The sequence below is a fragment of the Aedes albopictus genome, chromosome 3 (genome assembly GCF_035046485.1).
Source record: "Aedes albopictus strain Foshan chromosome 3, AalbF5, whole genome shotgun sequence".
NCBI classification, from domain to species: domain Eukaryota; kingdom Metazoa; phylum Arthropoda; class Insecta; order Diptera; family Culicidae; genus Aedes; species Aedes albopictus.
In genome coordinates, this window is record NC_085138.1 from 13,070,119 (window position 1) to 13,091,541 (window position 21,423).

The following is a 21,423-nucleotide window of genomic DNA, read 5'->3' on the forward strand; positions in this document are numbered from 1 at the left end:
CGTTGTCCGCCTTGAGTGCCAACAAGAATCGATTGACGTACGCTATAGGGTGCACACAATTAGTGTGTAGTTCGATCGCCGCTGCTTATGCTTCTCCTTCTGTGTCCACGCTGTCAAGAAAATCATCCACGTAGTGGTTTTTGATGATTCCTTCTACCGTTCGTGGATGGGATTCTACTTGGAAGCGAAGTGTTTTTAGCCTTCCAAAGTAGGCTGGCTTCGAATCGACTTCCTTTTCGCACCATTGTCTGCTCTAATAACTGATACTCACTTTTGACCTTTTCTGCGTTCAGTTCACTGAGACTACGCTTTCTTGACGGCTGTTCGAGTCCGTATGAAGTTGATCATCAATATTAACTTCTTTTCTCGATCAGCCTAGATAGCTGTGTAGTGTCGGTAGCGATTGTCTCAATTGGCTAAGAATAACACTACGGACCGCCTGTTCCGGTGGTAAGAATCCACCAACAGGTGACCCCTAATTCATGGTGTGATGCGGCTTTATGCTTACCGTGCCTAGGAATGAATGGCTAGGGGGGTCTAATAAAAACCTAACCGCTAACGGAGCCTGTGGAGTACCAGGGCGCCCTCCACAGTATGTAGCCCTTACTGCGCTAACCGGAGCAATGGTGCAGTGGACCTTGTGTTTCTCCGAGACAATCAGCTGCCCTTCTTTAGTCTCACTTGAGGCTAAATAAGGGCGGGATTATGAAGATGTTGTTAATTAGTTTAAATTTTCACCTATATGGTTTCGCATTATGCGATTTACACAGTGTATTCTGTGTATCCTCGCCTTTGGCGTTTTCCAATCGATACCGATTTGGTTTTATTGTTGCTGTTCTTTGTTGTGCTGCTGTTGCGAAGAGTTCAATCTTACCTAGTTTGGGTAGTGGCTACGGTTAGGATAGCTCAGATCAATCTTCAGCATAAAAGAACAGCAACGATCAATCTTTGCAGACTTATGCAAAATGGTACAGCCCAAGTGGCCTTGGTCCAAGAACCTTACTTCCGTAAGGGGAATTTATATCTAGGAAACCTTGTGAACCCGGTGTTTGCTACTTTCAGTAAACATGAAATGGCAAACTCGCGTGACATGCCTCGAGCCTGTGTGCTTGTCAACAACGCTATAGTTGCTACACTCATCTTTGAGCGAACCACCAGAGATGTATGTGCTATCACAATTGATGTATCTGTTGGAAACCTCAACAGGAAATACGTCTATTGTTCGGTTTATTTACCGCATGATGAACCATCCCCTACGGATGCTTTCAAACAAGTCATCGCATACTGTACTTCAAAAGGCCTTCCGCTAATTGTTGGCAGTGATGCTAATGCTCACCATATCATCTGGGGCAGCTCAGACATTAACTTGAGAGGCTCCAGTTTGATGGAGTACTTAAGTAGTACAGATCTTGCATTACTTCACATAGGCAACCGCCCAACCTTCATGGTATCTGCTAGAGAGGAAGTGTTAGATATAACGCTTTGCTCTAGCAGAATTAGTCACGAGCTGACCAATTGGCATGTGTCAGATGAAGAATCTTTATCTGACCATCGCTATATCTTTTTTGAACATTTAAATGTTACTTCGCAAACATTGCGTTTCAGGAATCCTCGGTCAACAAACTGGGATCTTTATACTGATTTGGTTGCAGCCAAATTTCATGGATATTCACCATCCATTGACACTCCAAGTGATTTAGATGATGCCGTTGATACTACAACGATCTTCATCATGGAAGCTTTTGAAGAAGCATGCCCTCTACGGTCTGTGAAGATCACAAGAGGAACCCCTTGGTGGAACTCTGATCTGGCGAAACTCAGGAAACAATGTAGAAAGAGTTGGAACAGACGACGTTCGGCTGGTTCGGAGGCTTTCAGGTCGGCTCGCAAGGCCTACAGGAAAGCTCTCCGGTCTGCTGAACGATCCGGCTGGAAAAACCTTTGTACAAATGTTTCCAGCTTGAGTGAAGTCAGTCGGTTAAACAAAATCCTTGCGAAATCTAAGGATTTCCGGGTGAACGAACTTCGTTTGCCAAATGGCGATCTGACTTCCTCTGATGAGGAAGTTCTGGAATGCTTATTCAGCACACACTTCCCTGGATGTGTGGATATTACATCTTCGGATGATCCTGATGTCTTTTCTTGTAGTTATGATTCTTTAGCTTCGGCTCGGAGTATTGTAACTATAGAATCGATTGAGTGGGTTCTTAATAGCTTTGCTCCTTTCAAATCTCCTGGGGCAGATGGGATTTATCCTATTTTGCTTCAGAAGGGATTTGATTATTTCAAACATGTTTTGAAAAAACTACTTGTTTGCAGTTTTGCTACAAGGTATATTCCCAAATCCTGGAGGGATATTACTGTAAAGTTTATACCGAAAGTGGGTCGTGCGTCGTATGAAGAAGCAAAGAGTTTCAGACCTATCAGTTTGACCTCTTTTCTTCTGAAATGCTTAGAACGCATTGTGGATCATCATATCCGTGATGTTCATCTGGCCAACGTGCCTCTTCATGTGAACCAACATGCCTACCAATCTGGTAAGTCCACTGTGACTCTTTTACACAAGGTTGTTTACGATATCGAGAAAGCATTCGCTCAAAAGCAATCTTGTTTGGGTGTTTTCTTAGATATCGAGGGTGCCTTTGACAACGTGCCTTTCGATGCCATATTGGAAGCCGCACGGAGTCATGGTATATCTCCAATGATTTCCAATTGGATTCACCAAATGCTCAAAAACCGATATCTCTTCTCGACATTGCGTCTAGCAGGGATTAGGAAATTGAGTGTTTGTGGATGCCCCCAAGGGGGAGTCTTATCACCGCTTTTGTGGAATCTCGTAGCAGATACGCTATTGAGGCAACTCAATAATAGCGGTTTTCCTACTTATGGTTTTGCCGACGACTACCTAACATTGTTAGTTGGTATGTGCATCAGCACCCTTTTCGACCTGATGCAAAACGCCCTTCAGGTAGTTGAGGGTTGGTGTCGCCAATATGGCCTTTCGGTTAATCCGAGTAAAACATCTATTGTTCTTTTCAAGGAAAGGCGAAACCGTAATGGCGTTCGACCTTTGCGTCTCTTTGATTCTGAAATCGATGTGACTGAACAGGTAAAGTAAGGACTGTTCAATTTATAAAACGGACAACTTTGTAAGGCTATAAAAACAAAACGCGTAGTTCAAATTTAACCACCCTTGCTTCGTTGTTCAGTACACCATCATTCATTATAGTAATAATTTTTTAATCGAATAAAAATAGTTTTATTTTATAGAAAATCGGCCAGATGTTAAATGAGGTAAATTTTTCGATTGCTGAAAATTGAAAATATATATAAAATTACTGTTGACATATGGTATATCGTTTTTAATACCAGAAAAGTATGTGCCATGCTGCAGCAGCATGCGTAATGAACATTCTGGCAAAATTTAAACTCAATTGGAAAATTGAGTGTTGAGATATTAAAGTCTCAAGTTGGATTCGATTTTTTGAATAAAATTCAATTGTAAAGCAAAAGGGGCTTGAACATATTAAATAATCAATTTTTTTATGCATCCAGTCGAAAGTGGGAATAATGTGGTTTAAAATTCAGAAAACTGCTTCTTAATAGCATTGCTGGTTTGGTTACTGTGCGCCATTACAGACACAGTAACCAAAACAGTTTCGTTCTCTGAAGGTTCTTCCAAATATCAAAGCCACCTAATGCAAATTCTGCATAACAATGATGTTGGAAATAAAAACTTTGCATCCGATTATTAATATATAAGGTATACAAAAAACATAGGACCAACTTTGTTGAAAATAAATAATAACAAGATTCGCTAGAGTCGAAAATCTGCATCAATGGAGCAAAAAGAATGATGTTTTTTAGTATGACCATCTTTATGGATAAAATTTTTGATGAAAAATGCAATTAAAAGTAAATTTTTCTTCTGCATTATTCAGAGAGCAATATTCTACTAGGCTCTAGACAAATTTTTAGCCGAATCCGTGATGGTATTGCAACACAGGACTTAAATGAACATTTTTTAATAATTTCTATGAAAACAAGACAACTCACTATATCAAGCTGGAGAATGCTTGGTGCATTATTACTGACCAACTATTGAGCTTTACTTTTAATAGAATAGTATGAGATTCCAATACATTAAAAACTTTATGAAAATGGGAATGTTAAGTATGTGGAAAGTTATATCGAATTTTAAGAAATGGGTTTTTATTGATGTTTCACGAAAACCGCTTCAGTTACACAATAAAGAACATTTTGCTTAATGTTATATTTTTCCTACATTTGAGAATAGCTATAGAAAGTTATGCAAAAAACCGATAATTATTTTATTGAAAAATAAAAAAGATATCGCTCAAGCAAGTTGTCCGTTTTATAAATTGAACAGTCCTTACGTTGGAGTCATTCTTGATTCCAAGCTTTCCTGGACACCTCACATTGAGTTCAGAATCAAGAAAGCTTGTATGGCCTTCGGGCAATGCCGGCGTACTTTTGGTACAACTTGGGGTCTAAAACCCAAGTATATCAAATGGATTTACACAACTGTGGTTCGGCCAATATTGGCTTATGGATGTCTTGTGTGGTGGCAAAAGGGTGAAGTGAGAACGGTCCAATCAAAATTAGGCCATCTCCAAAGGATGTGCTTAATGGCGATGTCTGGAGCGTTCTCTTCAACTCCTACGGCAGCGCTAGAAGTTCTCTTTGACGTTGCCCCACTACACATTCATCTCAAACAAGAAGCCCTTTCTTGCACTTACCGGTTACGGGTACTCGGTCTACTAGAGGAAACTCCTGTGAACCGCAGTTCAACACACACCTCGTTGTTTCCACTTTTGGTGAATTGGGACAAAATTGTCCTTGCTCCAAGTGATCTTACAATTGCTTGTAATTTTCCATATAGGACATTTTCCACGAAATTCCCTTCCCGGGAAGAGTGGACATCTGGTTATCTGGAAAGAAGTATTTCAGACGGCATCGTATGTTACACTGATGGCTCCCTTCTCGAAGGTCGAGCAGGTGCTGGTGTTTATTCTCGTGAGCTAAGGCTGTATCAGTCTTATTCACTTGGTAGACACTGTACCGTTTTTCAGGCCGAAATCTTTGCTCTTATGTGCGGAGTGCAATCAGCACTTCAGCAGCACGTAATGGGCAAAGTAATATACTTCTGTTCAGATAGCCAGGCTGCTATTAAAGCACTTGCTTCGGCCAACTCCAGGTCGAAGATAGTTATCGCTTGTCGAACTCAAATCGAGGAGCTGAATTCAGCAAACGCTGTTCACCTTCTATGGGTACCTGGTCATTCTTCCATCGCTGGAAATGAATTGGCTGATGAGTTAGCTCGCTCTGGAGCATCACATGACTTCATTGGCCCTGAGCCAGCTATTCCGATATCGAAGTGTTGGATTAAGCTTCAGATTCACACCTGGGCTGTCACTCAACACAGACAATATTGGAATAGTTTGGAGTCATGTCGTCAAACCAAATTGTATAGTGCTGAGCCATCTCTACGGGTGGCGAAGTATCTAACTAATCTGTCTAAGCAGAATTGCAGCATGCTGGTCAAAGCATTGACTGGCCACTGCCGACTCAGCTATCACATGGCGAATATTCAGCAAGCTGATTCATTTGCCTGTGATAGCTGTGAATCCGATTATGGAACTTCGTATCATTTGATATGTAACTGTCCAGTTTTCGCGCAACTGCGTTTCCGAGTATTCGGTAAACACTTATTAAGTGAAACTGACTTCAGAAACCTGAATCTTCAGGATATTCTGTTGTTCTTAACCCGCTGTGGTAAAGAGCTATAGGCTCTCTTTCGCTTTATGCGTTATTACAGTGCCCTTTTCAGGGCGCTGTTTGAACCCATTGTGGTACGCTTGTGCGTTAGTACCCTCTTCCAGGGTATTTTTCCTATTTCCCTACCTGTCCCTATCCCCATCCAAATCCTTTTTCCTTCCTTTTCCCTCAGGTAGATGATGAAATAGGCTGTTATTTTGGCGATGGCACAAATGTCCCAAATGGAGGATAACGTGCCTCTGGAGCCGGCCTTCTGATACCTGATACGCTTTCTTACACAAGGAAAAAAAAGTTTCATAGATTCGTGTAATGTACGATTACTGAGTGGTTTCGAATGGTGTAAGTGTACTTGCTCAACAGTAGGCGCTATTCCGAGAAGAATGCCTCCGAAAGCGTCTCTTACGTTTTCGAAAAAAAAATGCAACCTTGTTCTGGTTGGATTTGGCCAGCTGCCAATACGTTAAATATACTATCCCTTGGTACGATAAAAAAAACGTTACTTATGTAATCAAGGATTGTTTATCCACCAAACCTTCCACAGCTGCGATCAATTGAAACATACTGGTCTATGTTGAAGGAAGACCTCAAAAAGCAGTGGAGAGGTCAACGATCCAATAATTTCATTCTAAAGGGCTGTTTGCAGTTCAGAAGGAATTTCTCAGCCTATCTTGATGCATGGGAAATTCCTTGCTTGAATTGCTCAAGAAACCGTCTTTTCTTCGATCGCAGTACGCAGTTGCGAAGAAATGACAGTTCAAATAGCAGTCACCGTAGAAAGTTTCTGCCAGGAATCACCCAAGAAATTTCTTGAGCGATTCCTTTCGAACACGAAACTGGGCTTAAGTGACATACTGCTATGAAGAAAATCGACAAGTTTACGAAGTGCGTGCAGCAGCTTGGAATCAAATCCATATAAATCTATAATCTGTTGTGTTGGGCATCACATATGTCTATAATATGAATTGAAAAGTATGGAGCAAAAAGATGCTGATGATCTTCTAGAATATTTTTATGTGTCCGGATTTTGGTGTGAACGGCCTTTTGATCCTTCGTCTAGAACTGCAAAGATATCAATCTGCTTCCCGTTTCCATAAACGGTAATTGGCACGTAGCGGAAGAGAGAATATGACTGATCGAATCGAAGTGATGGTTTTGAGGAGCAACTGGAGTACTGCCACTTGAACTTGTTGCCGTAGTAGCTGCATTTTGTTGTTGTATCTTCTGTGGTTCGTGAAGCAGCCAGTGATGTCTGCTAGTACATCCATCCTTTCCGCATTCTTTCTTGGTTCTACATGGCCACTTAAAATGTGGCGAGAGACAACTGCGGCAAAGATTGCTCTGTCGAATCGCCTTCCACCGGTCCTTCTCGCTCATTGCTTTGAAATTGATACATTGTAGAATCTGTTGTCCACTTATGCCGCAGTTCGAACATAGCTTGGCTTGTTCATTCAGTTCCAAATCTTGTATCTTCTCAGTTGGCCAACTTCTTCGTGAGAGTGGATAGAGTTTCTCCTTGCGTCTGCTTCGCTCTTCTTTCTGTTGCTTCTGTCCTGTCCACATGGAACATCTTCGTTTGCTGTGAGATCAGAGGCAAGATCAACCGTCTCCACCATGAATTCATTGAAGGTGGTGAGATTTACATAGGCTCCCCACTGTAACTTCAATGACTTAGGTAGTATTCACATTAGTTCCTGCAGCAACATAGGATTCACTAGGGTAACGGTCGAATTTTGGACCCCTAGAGGATATTAGTTTGAATTTAAGCTAACATCAAACAGATTCGGAGGGTGTTACTCATAATGATGATATTGGTATGACCGTAAAAGCCTCACCTGTCCGTCAAAAATACCCACAAGGTCATTTCTGGCTGAAAATTTGATGAAAATAACTGATTTTTGAAGCATCAGTTTTCACTATTTTGGACACCCCAATTTATTTTGGACCCTCTTAAGTATATATGTATTTTGGACACCCGGTGTTTAAACCCACTTAAAACTACTTTGGAAGAATCTGCCACTTGGATATGCTGGATCACATTCTAATTACTTGATTGACAAAGGCTGATTAGACGAATTTTGCGAATTTAATGCGATAGAATGATAAAAGTTTTTGTTTACATCTGCAAGTTTCCCCAGCACCACATGCCCCAGCACCACGGATGACGAGATTAACAAACAATAATTTCAAGGCAAATAATGATAATTCCAGTGAGGAATTGATTGCTGCTTGCGAAGAGCAATCTAATTTAGCCAGTGAATCAATATTCAACCATCGTGCAACAATAATGACAATGTCGTAACCTGTATTTGTTGCGACAAACAAACCCATGCGACATAAGTTTGTCCCAACTTGAAAATAATGGGATTAACATCGTACACCACGAGTTTAGAGATTTTTAAGCCTTGCATTGAGATTTTCGAACGGTAACTTCGAGTCGGTAAACACTGCAACTCTGGTGAAGCTCTATCATCAAACAGTTTCGACTTTGGATTAGTAATAATTGATTATTCACGAGTTGAAAAGTACGCAACAAATTCAGCTTCCGTTTTGTCTGCAACAAAAAATTTCGAGATCATGTCATTATCTGTTACCAGTAGGGATAAGGAGTAATCGTCGCACCTTCTTTGTTGCTTGTTTTGTGCCTCTTTTGTCTGACAATTCTCTTCACTGAATTTAGCGAATAATTCTAAAAATTTTCGACATCTTTTCATTAAATCTGTGAAAATTATGATAATACGACCCAGGGGGTCCAAAATATATTGGTTACCCTAGGTGGTGTCCTGCTTGGAAATGATGAGATGACTTGTGGAGAGTCTCGATTGCGTTTGGTACTGATTGGCAAGAAGAAGTCGGTACTGCCTCCAGTGCTGCACCTCACAAACATCGCTACAATCGTGCAAGGTTTTCGGCATCGCTGTACCCGCACGTGTCCGTAGAGTTTTGGAGTACACTGAAGAAGATAGACCAGTCTTCTGGATTGCCCAAAAACGTTGGTAGATCACGAGAAATAACCTGGCGAGCTGCAATTTGCGATGCGATTGGGCCAGTCTGACGTTGCAGGTTTTCGTTGTTCAAATGGTGTATACGAAGTTGTACTTCGTGGTGCAAACGACCGTGCTGAAAGTGGGACAACGAAAAACGTTCCAGGTTCTGAAGAACTTTGTTCTGATGTTGAGATCCTCACATTTGCATTCTCTCGGGTCTCCGCCGATGGAACTGCTACTGATGGAGCTACTATCGGGGAGCTAAACTAAACCCCGGGTTGAACTGTTGTGCCGGCGGCTGTTGTGGTGTAATGATGCCTGGAGGAGAGAACTGAACCACAAGGTAATGATTGTCTCCCCGACGTGTTCACCGACGACGAAAAAGTATTGCCTTAATTGTGACGGAACTGTGATCCGAAGTAAGGTCCGTTGATCTCCGATAACGTAGACGATACCGGATGCACTCCTAATGGATATCCGTTATCGGTTTACACGCTTCGTTAACCAATGTTCTTGTTTAAGACCCACGACAGAATTTGCTTATGTGATTGCTTTGGAAACGTAGTTACGCCCGAATGGATTCCGCTGTTAACTTTTCTGCTACACGGCTGTATTGGCGATGGTACGTTTCCTCTTACATGGATGAGGTTTCCTTCGGATGTCACATGACTTGATTCCCAACTGTGATGTCCATGTCGTTTGGCGTTAGTATCGTTGCTCCCAAGAGCGAACTATTCCATTGCTCTGCGACTACTGCTGGGATTGAGTACTGACCGACTACGGCTGCCAGAGCTGGTGTCTTTTCAATTATCCTGTTTAACGTGAATGTACTCTGCGCGGTATGTTCTTGTTGACGAATTGTTGCATCTTCTAGCACAATATCTTCCGATTTCGTTCCGCCTGTCGCTACAACGCCATTGGGATATTTGACCAACCACTTTTCCGGCTTTTCACGCTTAGTTTTCTCGTTTACTTTACTGCGCCGCCACTCTAGATCGTCTTCATCTTCCATCTGCTTGAGCAACTCATACTTTTGACTAAAGAACTCCTTCTTGACTTCTATTTCCTTCATGCGGAGTCGGTTCCGCATCTCCGGTCCTTACAGTTAGCTGAAAAAAGTGGAATATTGTCCAATTTTGGAGAGCTGGCTTCCAATCGTCGGACGATAATCGTACGATGACGCGCCTTTCTGATGCACTACCAGCGGAAACTGTGGCACCATCGAATTGATGACGGATCCGCTCTCTTGTTGTTCTGTTTCACTATTTTGTACTGGCTTTTTCTTCGCCTTTTCAAAGTTCATCCAGCAGTGTGTGATGGCGCTGCTTACAACAGTCACCATTCCAATAGACTAATTTCGATTCACAAAACTTCGCGGTGTGCGATGCCCGTCTTCTTCGAGTCATCATACTCAAATAACGAATGCTCATTGGATCATTTCGCGTACTTTTCCCCTTCTTCTCGGTCACTGTTTTGACGGCTTCCATTGTTGACTTCCTCGTAAACGTCGGGCAAGTTTCTTAGGCATCGCACCAGTTATTAAGAAAATTCAGGAAGTCGTCGAATGATGGATTCTCTTCGTCGATGATTTGCTACGCCCAAAGTAACCAACTTTTTTTTGTCATTTTTTTTCCAGTAGCAGTTGAATGAGCCATCGACCTCGTGTGTTGTATTCCTCTCCTAGCGTGTTTTGTTAACACTCAACCTCAGCGGAAGTAGTGACGAACTTTCGCAGGCTTCCTGACCGCTGACTATTCCATGAATTCACGAATGAGAGCGAACTCGAGCAGAGGATAATATCAAATTCAAAACAACAGAATCACATAGCCTGATTTTATATCATAATTTGTTATTAATAACTTATCAAATTATTACTTTTTTATAACATGTTTTGTTGGGCAATCTTATTTTGTTATGATCAAGTTATTGAGATTTATCCACTAAATAACATTTCAATATTATACTTTGTTGTATACCAAGTTTTATTATAGTTCTTTTATTGAAAATGTACAACTATGTGATGAACTATAACACAACAATAACAAGTTTTCAAATTCACTGCATGATACATTGTTATTAAGTTGTTATTGAGTCTAACAAAACAAGTTATTAAATTGGTCTTCCAAGAACGTTTTTTTTTGTTATGATTTATGTTATTTTGCCGCTTATGACAGACAAGTTTATAACATAATAAGATATGTTAATAGCATAAAAATTTGATTCCATTATGCAGTTATTATGCCAAAATAACATATTATATTATTTTATTGATATTCTCTTCTGCTCGGGAAGACCGTATACTTATTTTTATCGTAGATTTGCGTGAGCGCTTCCCACGCTTTCAGGTGATTCTGTATCTGTATGCTATCTGTATCTGAGTTCAAAATGCGGGTTTTTCCAGAAATTCATCAAATATTTCATGGATCGTCAAGTTGCTATCGGAATGTTCTTCAAATATTTGTTTTCATGCCAGAATTTAGGTTTATTTTGTTGTGGGATTTTATGTTAGAATTTGAAATAATAATAAGAGCATTGCATAGAGAATTAGCAGGTTGTTAATTAATTGTTTAGCAGAAAAAGCGATGGGGATTGGGAAAAGTAGTACCGTAAAATGGGGTGTTAAGGGATTCATCTTCACACACTACTTTGACAAATCGCCAAACCGTATAAAAATTGAATAACTTATTTTAAATTCGCTTCAAATGTGTGGTGGAAATAAACGCATACTATAAGGATTACCACTCATGAAAATACGTTTTTAACTGGACACTAGACATAAAAAATAGAACGGCATTGCTTTTTCTCAATTTCGCTACCATTGGAACATTCATTTGTGAGGTCAGAAATATTATTAGGAAAAATATGTGAGTACTCGTAAGGTGTTCTACAACTCATTTCAAACGGAACTAAGGTAAAATACTTGATCTAACTACGGTGGTTTTTGAACATTTCGAAATTTCTCATATAACTTTTTTATTTGTATCATGAAATTTTGAGGCGATTGATTGATTGTATAGCAGTTACTATTCTGAATGACGTATTACGGATTTCATTTTGGGTCATAGACATCCCAACATTTGCTATGGATGATAAAATCAACTAATAAAATATAGATCTTAAGAAACCAGTGTAAGATTGATACATATAATTAGAAAATTGGCCAAAGGCTTAAACTTAATGCCGCAGTAGTCCCCTCTTTACAGAATTTTGTGTTCTTTAGGTGTTTTGTTATGTTTTAACGAAGGCGTATTCTTCAAAATAGATTTTCCGTCTTTTTTCTTATTTAAATATTATTAATGATTTGACAGCTTTTTGAAAATCTGGAATATGCTCACTTGTTTCATATATTATGTAAACCAGACTGCCACTAACTCTTGCAAAAGAAAGTATTTATGAAGATGACTCATGGGTGCTAAAATATCTCAGAATCTAGAATACGACCTATCAGCGGTGTTCCAGAGTAGAAATATCAGTATTGAATACACAGTTTACTCCCTGGGCCATCTAATGATGCTTGCATATAAAACATTTCAATATAAAAAATCACACATTTTCTTAAATGTAAATTCTCTTTAATAAAGACAAATCAATCAAATCAACATTTTCTTAAATATCTTCAATTTCTCCAAAAAATCGTCAAATTTTGTAATCTATATGCATAGCAGGCAGCAAGACAATGATCGGACTGCTTTTCCTGAAAGTTTCAAGAAGGAGAACCCATGAATTAATGGGGACGAAAATTTTTTCCGTCCCTTAACACCCCATTTTACGGTAATTCTTTCATGTTCGAAATAGGATGATTATGTATGTTGATATTCGAGAACTATTACTTTTTATTTGTATCTTTTACAAACAAACGACCACCAATCCGCAAAGCCACACTCATCGGAACGAATGACCACCAAATTATCTGAAAAAGAAAATATGTAAGACGAAATTCGAAGTATTTCCTCTCCACCCCACAAACCTGTAAGCAGTGCAGCCAATGACCGCAGGTGTGCGTCGTTTTCCCAATGGTAAATACGCCAAATTTCGCCACCTGTTCCGGCGCCAACACGAGCACGTACCACGGAACGGCATCATTGTAATGTTGAGACAAGTTTGTCCGCACTACCGATGGGGAAACCACTTGGCACTCGACCCCGCTACCCCGCAGTTCATGATTCAGTGCCAAACTGAAGCTAATCACGAACGACTTCGACGCACTGTAGGCCGTCATGTACGGAATGGGAGTGTAGCCCGAGCTGGAAGCGATATTGACTACGATGCCCCTGCGGCGACTCTTCATTGCCGGTAGCACCAGCCGCGTCAGCATCGTCGTTGCCAGTATGTTCAAATTGATCAAGGTCAACAGATCCGATTCGGTGTTCTGAACGAACGAGCTCAGCTCCGGCAGAAAGCCGACATTATTGACTGTAAATTGCGTTGAGAAGTAATTGTTAGAAACGGTCAACTATTTACATGCATCACATTGACTACTAACCCAGTACTCCAATTTCGATCGAAGCCAGTTTTTCGCGCAAGTCATCGTAGATGCGCGGGCCGTCCGAGAAATCCACCGCAATCCATCGAGTTTCGACGCCGTACTTTTGCGATATTTCTTTGGCTACCTTTATCAGCTTGGACTCGGTGCGAGAGATAAGCATTACTTTGAGCCCCTTGCTTGCTAACTGCTCCGCATAGCACTTGCCAATTCCGTCCGTTGCGCCGGTAACGACTGCAGCAAAACAAACGCACGTGTTACAATGGAATGTTGACAGGGTAGTTCAAAGGGTTGACACTTACCAGCCCAAGGCCCATATCGTACGGACAGCTTTTCCCGAAATACAACACTTCGAATGGTTCCCCATAGAATCAATAAAAGTGATTCCAGAAAACTGTTGTAGCACCACAGCAGAGCTGCGAAGACTCCGATCTCCCAGAACATTGTCGCACGAAACGGCTCGCCACGCTGATGTATTGAAACTGATACGTAAAGCTAGTGCGACGCCAGGTTCACACACTTGAGAGAGAGTACGCTGCTATAACTTCAAACGGAATGTAATAGCGGTGTAGGCCTCTCACAGTCGCTCGTTTTTTCGTTTTCGACTCTAACGTGATAGATAGAATTGTGGTATAACTTTCTGAATGGATCTACATATATACTTTGCACTTTTTCCAACTTCTATGAGAAGGACAACATACTTGTATTATTAAAAATTTACTATCCGGAGATGAATCCGGAAATAATTCTGTAACCAAAATTGTTTATATGTACTATGGTCATACGATAGTTTGTCCTTGTGCCTTACGTTTGGGTATACCTACTCTAATATAACATTATAAAACCTGTTTTGTAGTCTACATTGATTCCGTGGAGCGGACCTGGTGTGATGGTTAGACTATCACGCCGAGGACCTGGGATCGAATCCCACTCCCGACAAACTCACAAAATGTGAGTTCTTCCTTCAGAAGGGAAGTAAACCGTGGGTCCCGAGATGAACTAGCCTAGGGCTAAAATCTCGTTAATGCTTATTGAAAAAAAAAATACATTGATTCAATGAAACACTAAAAAATGTTCACAATAGTAATTATATCCCCATTGCCTTTGTTACGCTTGATATTCTCTCTCGCTGTAGCGGCAGGTAGATGCGCTGCAGGCTGGTACGGATGCACTTATTGTATATGCTTCCCACGTAAGGTAGGCCGAAGCACCCATTATGAGCGCTGAGCTATCATCCATTTTCCATTTCCATTCCGAACACACATTCGTAAGTAGATGACCAGCTTCTTTTTGTTCGATATGCTGGTTAGGTATGTTTGATGATACATATCTTGATTTGAATAATCGAAACAAACTTGCAGCAGGTGATCAAGCATCTTAGCTTTTCAGCCGATGGGTGCTGTTGAGTTGCCGGGGTTTATTGCACGTGCTGTGCATGGCAGAACCACCATGGGGGGTTATGCACAAACTACGTCACGCTTATTATGGGCGGAGCGGAAAGCAGAGACGCTGGAATCTAGAATGTGTCGAATCATACAAGTATAGTAATTTGTGCATCGTCCCTATGATGAAGGCTATAGCTAACTAATGGCGCAGCAACCGGAAGGCTAAATTAAGCAGCTGCGTCAGAATACGTTAGCTTGTATGATTTGGTTAGGAGCTGTCTGTTTCCGCGGAAGAGAGAAAGCAATCGAACAAGTTTTGAAGTATCCAAAAGAGGCATTTGTGTCAAGGTGAAATACATGTTATGCAACGATCCACTACAAATTCGTGAATGAAACAGTGACAAACCGGAATCAAACGTTTTTATTATACTGAACATATCCAATGAATGTCGCATATCCGTTGGAGATGCTGTTGATTTTTTTCCTGAACTGATGAATATTTGAAAAATATATGCGACTCTCGTTAGCCTCATGGATTAGGCTTTGGGTCGCCAATCCGAAGTTGGCTGATTGCCAATAAATACATGTAATGGTAAGCAAACAAAGTCCTTCTTTTGAAAACTGTGTAAGTGCGATAAGAACACTTGAAGTTGAAGAAAAGTAGGCCTGGTATCAGTCAGTGGGAATGTAGAGCAAGGAAGAACAAATATGAAAAAGAATAAAACATATGTCACTAGGTACTTCATTTTTTCTTGTTTTAGATAGGGTAGATGCGTTTTTCATACTATACATTGCAATAAGTAACATATACTCACAGTGTCAACAGTTGACTCCATAAATTGCTATTGAAGAGTCCTCCGTTTCTAGAGATGTTGGATGCACTTGCCACTTCTCCGGGTCCTGGTGCCTCCAGGGAAGTAGCCACTTTTCAACCGGTTCTGAAATCTACTTTGAAGCCAACATCATACATTTTCAAAATAAGGCTATCCCGAGCAGTAACGAATAACTGACACATAACTGCAGCATACCAAAGTCAGGTATCAAACCAAGACAAGGTATCGGTCGGTTATCCAGGTACTGAAAATAACTTTTTTTGGTATTTTGTGAGTATTGACAAAATACCTCAACGAGTTATTGGTTTGGTGTTGAGGACTGCTTGAGGTATTTATTCAATTATGGAAAAATCCCTATTTGTATGGAAAAGTCTCCGAATGGAGATTTTATTTGTATGGAAAAAGTCACTGCACCGTTTTTTAGAACCGTTGAACGGATTTGGATGAAAATGCATCACGCTAATTGTTCAGTGGTAGTCAATAGCGTGATGCATTTTATTCCAAATCCGTTCAACGGTTCTAAAAAACGGTGCTCTAGAAATTTTGAGCTGTTGACGCCGGATATCACTGGCCGTACTCGTGGTCCGGGATGCAGATAGCAGAAGAGTAATACAAGAGGGTCAACTTGGAACATAGTGTACTTTAGGCACTAAGTCTTCCACTCGCAACGAAAACTCGTACAAATTGATTGAATGATTGAACAGTGAGCTAACTATATTTCGGTGGAATTATTAGTCCATTTATTATATACACTATATACAAAACATGATTAATGCTAACTGCACCTTTCCCGGTCTGTGGGACAAGGGGACAAGGTGAGATCGAAAGAGCGCGCAGCGCGCGCGGGTATAATCTGCGTTGATGTAATGTAGATGTTACACGTCGGCGATCAACTATAGTACTGCCTTCGAATGCTGATGCAGATCGACTGGATCGGAAGAGAAAGAGGGGGGGTGGTGCGGTGTGAAGTGTACAATATCATATCGAGTGTATCCTCACACGACCGACCAAATGCTGGCGCTTCTGCGGTACCATCTCTGCTGATTTATTTGTTTTCCAAACGATGTGCAACTGCTCGGAATCCAAAACGTTTTCTATTGTGTCGGTGATACGTTTAGACTCTGTGCTACGATCAGCCGTATAGATATAAGCACAGTTGAATGGGGAACAGAAGAGATCGTTTGGGATGATTGTTGTTATCTGTAGTGCAGATTTCAGCCAAATTTACTACGGCATGGAATGTGTGTATGATGAAAGGAAAATCGGTCAAAATAGTGAATGGCCGTTCACGTTTGGCGTGAACAGAGCAATGTACTCCAAAAACCTTGTCCTTAAAACATAGTATTTAATCGTTTGGAGACGGTACTTTTGCCTCTTTGGATACTATCTCGCTGGTCTAGAACACGTTTGTAAAGGTCGGGTTAATGCGAACCATCCGTCTCCTAATGGTTAAATAACATTGTGAAATTTTAAGAATCGTAGCAGTATTGACTTTATTACAGCCAAAGAAGTAAATACGGACTTTAAAATGGTTACAAACTGCAAAAAGTTCACTCTGAGGCAGAATGAGTTCAATTTAAGAATAAAAGTTCTGAAGCGCTGAAACTATTATCACTTCATTTGCAGTATGTAGAAAACTTATGCCGTTTTTTTATCCGGTTCGAACCTAGATCAGATCACAGTTTCAACCTCAACCCGACATGGGTTCGCTTGCGCTGCAATTTGTTTGACGTTTGTTTGTTTATACATTTCCCGCCAATTCAGTTCCAATCCAGGTTAAAAAAGAAAAACGGCATTACAGAAAAAAAAGTAATTTGAAAAACTAACAACCAAGTTATAGCTAAAACATACTATCTACAATAACATAGTCCCTCTACTCTTCAAATATCTTTCCAAGTCCTTGCAAGAATTTTAATTTTATAATTCTTTACATTGATTCAAGAGGCTTTTATCAACATAAACATATGTAAACATTAATTACACAGAAAGATCTCACCAAGTTCCATTTCATCGGACCATCGCATCTTCTTCTTTACGGCTCTACGTCCCCACTGGGACTTGGCCTGCCTTGCTTTAGCTTAGTGTTCTTTGAGCATTTCCACAGTTTTTAACTGAAGGGCTTTCTTTGCCTGCCATTGTATTGAATTTCTATATTTTGAGGCAAGTACAATGATACACTATGCCCAGGGAGTCAAGCAAATTTTTCCGACCGGAACGGGCATAGAACCCGCCGTCTCCGGATTGGCGATCCATAGCCTTAACCACTAGGCTAACTGGAGACCCCATCGCATCTACTCCTCAATTTCGTTCCATTTCTGCACAAAAATCGTGATAAAAATATCGAATTCTTGCTAGAAGCTTCTTTGAAAATCTGTTCGAAAATTCAGAAATGTTCAAAAGGATTCGTTAATGGGGTTTTTGACTTATTTCCGACTGACTAAGCACCGACAAATAGTGATCGAGTTTATTGTTGCATTTCGCCTAATATCTCATGGCTTATTCGGTATCAATTACTAATTTATAATATATATCATGTAAAAATGTGAAAGAATTATAATTTCCTTAAAATAATAATATGTATTGAATAACTATGGGAGTTTTTCGGCTTTCAGTCATGGAAAAACTGTTGATACTTCTTTATCATTGCCAACGTTTCGATCCTTGGGTTGGGATCTTCCTCAGGGCTCGATCCTAATCAACTTGTGATAATCGTATTTTGCACGTGATCCCCGAGCAAAGGCGGATAACAAAATGATAACAAGTTCTGTTACCTGGTTATCATTTGTTTGATAATTGAATTTGTTATCATTTAGGTTGAATTAAGAGCCAACATAACAAAAATAATAACTATGTAAAACTTACTCCCCGAATACCAAAATGATAAGAGTTAAGTTATCGTAGGGTTCAAATTGATAACTAATAGTGTTATACAATATTTTGTTCAATATTATGATTAGCTATCAACATGAAAAAGACAGCTGAATGATAACAAGTTTTGTTATCATCTAGTTATCATCCAGATCTATTTTATTGACCAAAATAGTAAAAATATACATTACCGACATCATCAGCAATTAAAAAAGTATCTTATAATTTACACCCCATCTTTTCAATTATTGCGCACAGTGGGTTTTGAACCCTGATCGAGTGATTGACGGTCGTAGCCGATAGCCCCTACACCAACGGGATTCAGTTAAAGGAAGAGTGGTTGAAGGCAAAACTTTCCTTTTGCAGTCGCAGTAAAGGATGAAAGCGGAATCTATTTTTAGATTCGAGGGTCATCAGACTTTCAGTTTTGGTAAAGTTTTGAAATATGCGTATGGAAATTAATAACATATTTTGTTATCATTTAGTATTTTTTTGTTATCACTATAGACCAAAATTATCGATAACTAAATTTGTTATCATTTGGTTATCATCAATCAGAAAAGATGATAACAAATATAACAAAACGATAACACCGATAACACAGTTTATTATCAAAGTGACATCACTTTGTTATCCGTGTTTGTCGGATTTTTGTTCTGAAAGGCACTACTCTTTTCTCGTTTATCACCAGCATCCTAGTAGGATGTTGGGTGGGTGGTACGAAAGGGAGACACTCGAGACAAGAAATCTGTTCTGCTGATTTGCAGCTGTTATCATTCGCCGTTCAGGTAAAACCCGAATAACTTTGATGACATCTACCAGTTAAGTAATTGGCCAACGGAGATCAATAGTATCAATAATACATTTTGTGAGTATGTCGGGAGTGGGATCCTGTGGTATTCCCCCTATGATAGAATGCAAGATCTAGTCGTAATCTAGCGACTATAGAAAAAAAAACTAAGAACTATCAAGAGCAAGATGCATAATAACAGAAAAATGTACCGACATTTTTAAAAAATGTACCGACATTTTTAAAAAAACGTACCGACATTTTTAAATTATTATTTTATTTTAATCATTTTTAAATTTATCTATCATAAATCCTCATATTTTTGTTGTAATTTTGTTCAAATTGTTCAGACTTATTGACCTCTCAACACTAGTTTCAAAACTGAGGAACCTTTACACCAAATACGCTTTGCTCCTACACACTCAGTTGAGCTCGGCTAATTTTCATTCTATTGCCGAGATTCGCACAGCCGAGCGCTCGATAATCGCAATTTAACTGAAATATCAGCCAAATTTAAAGTTTATTCATAGCAGCACCCATGGGTACCACTGGAAATAAACATCAAACGTCAAGTGTTCAGCCGAGATTACAGCAAATGAACTTTAACCGAGATTTGCACAGCCGATCTCGGCATTCTGTTTTAAGTGTGTAGACTCTAGCAATACACGGTGTCGCATCCTAGCAACGCACGGGTTAACTATTATGTATTCATCCCTACAAAAACTTTGAAAAAATATTCAATTGTCCTATCGGTCCTACCTACACACCAAAATTTTTGAAATGCTTCCAGCACGCCAAAAATCAGCAAAAGAAATTGCTGAATTTCAGCAACATTTTTGCTGAATTTCAGTACAACTTTGTTGATCAACTGTCAAAATTGCTGCATGGTTCAGCAAGTTGAAAAATAATTGCTGATACTCAGTAATTTGTATTGCTGAATGCAATCAGCACGCCAAAAATCAGCAAAGTATGCTGATTACCAGCAAAAATATTTTGCAGTGTATGTCATTTTCTCCCGCGTAACCTAGTCATAAACAATTAACGTTGTTCAGCTAATAAAAAGCAGCCACTTTTTGTCCAAAATATCACGTCGAACGAATTGACATCAACAATGCATTTAAGTATTGTTCACACGTTAGCTTCGAATCTATCAGCACTACTAATATTACTAAGTATCATTATAAAAATATGAAAAAGCAACTATGACATAATTACATTACTAATCAAAATGAACCGAAAAACGTGGGAAAGAAAGCCCAAACACTATTTTGAAGTCTGCTGGATGTAAAAGGTTCCAAAACCTGTCACATACCCGTTATCTACAATAGAGATGTATAAGAATCTGGGCGATTATTATTTTCTAAACCATTGAAAATTATTACAGAGTTTTCATATTGTAACTAAAAATTGATGTTATCGAGTTGCGATGGGGATCTCGATCGCGTTGCGTCGTTCGAAGGAAAAAGTGAAAAATGACGCGAGTTTGGGGTAGTTGCGATGGGGATCTCGATCGGGTGGCATTGTTTGGCGAAAAAAAACGAAAAGTGACGCGTGTTTTTAGCAGGTGCACGTTATTCTTCCTCGTGAAAAGATAAAAATTGATGAGCCAAAAGTATTGCAGAAAATTGAAGGAGTCAAGGAGTGGTTGCGGTCATCCGGCGACATGTAACTGGGTGAGATCATTCCGATTTTTTTCTTTACATCCTAGAAGGAGTTTGGGTAATTTCGCCAATGCGTTTTCGTGAGGACTCCTGGAGTCTGGTAATATTTGCAAATTAATCTTGTAGCTCTGGTGCTGGCCTAATATTGAAACGATATAAATGTTAGAAGAAAATAATTGGTTTTAATTTACAAAACCGGTTTTACGAAACATATTCGTTGAGGTTTTAAGAAAAAATATGTACACATTTCAAAACTATACAGCAAAACTGCCAAAAATAAAAAAGTAAGTTCAAAACAGAAAACAAAAGTAGAAATGCCACATACAATTGAGTATACAGTGGTATACTTGCACGTGTTGACAATATACGTTATCTTTTGATATTGAGCTATTTATTTGTACGTTAAAGAAACTTTCTGCTAGACAAGTTTCTCGATTGCTGGTTTCTATAATTACCTTTCAAGACGAACGTAAATTGCCCATCTCGTTTATCTTAACAGTATTACGATATTGTTTCCATTGAACCCCCAAACCAGCACCGACCGACAACTTTTCATCCATTCTCGCGAACAACTATTCTTTCGCTTTCCACAACGACCGCCGCACACAAATCGCCAAATT

The 21,423-nt window shown here is 39.7% G+C and overlaps 2 protein-coding genes across 2 annotated transcripts in view; both read right to left on the bottom strand.

Moving 5' to 3' along the window:
- The window catches only part of LOC109421805 (nuclear pore complex protein Nup88), a 250,163-nt gene that overhangs the window by 18,542 nt on the left and 210,198 nt on the right, over nucleotides 1-21,423 (bottom strand). The gene's annotated exons all lie outside the window — the stretch shown is intronic.
- LOC109421806 (inactive hydroxysteroid dehydrogenase-like protein 1) lies at nucleotides 12,593-13,754 on the bottom strand. The gene is made up of 4 exons (XM_019696357.3): nucleotides 13,569-13,754; nucleotides 13,267-13,500; nucleotides 12,751-13,196; nucleotides 12,593-12,693 (listed from the first exon to the last, which is right to left on the bottom strand). Exons 1-4 carry the CDS (start codon nucleotides 13,708-13,710, stop codon nucleotides 12,610-12,612), a joined length of 906 nt encoding a protein of 301 aa, XP_019551902.2. The 5' UTR covers nucleotides 13,711-13,754; the 3' UTR covers nucleotides 12,593-12,609.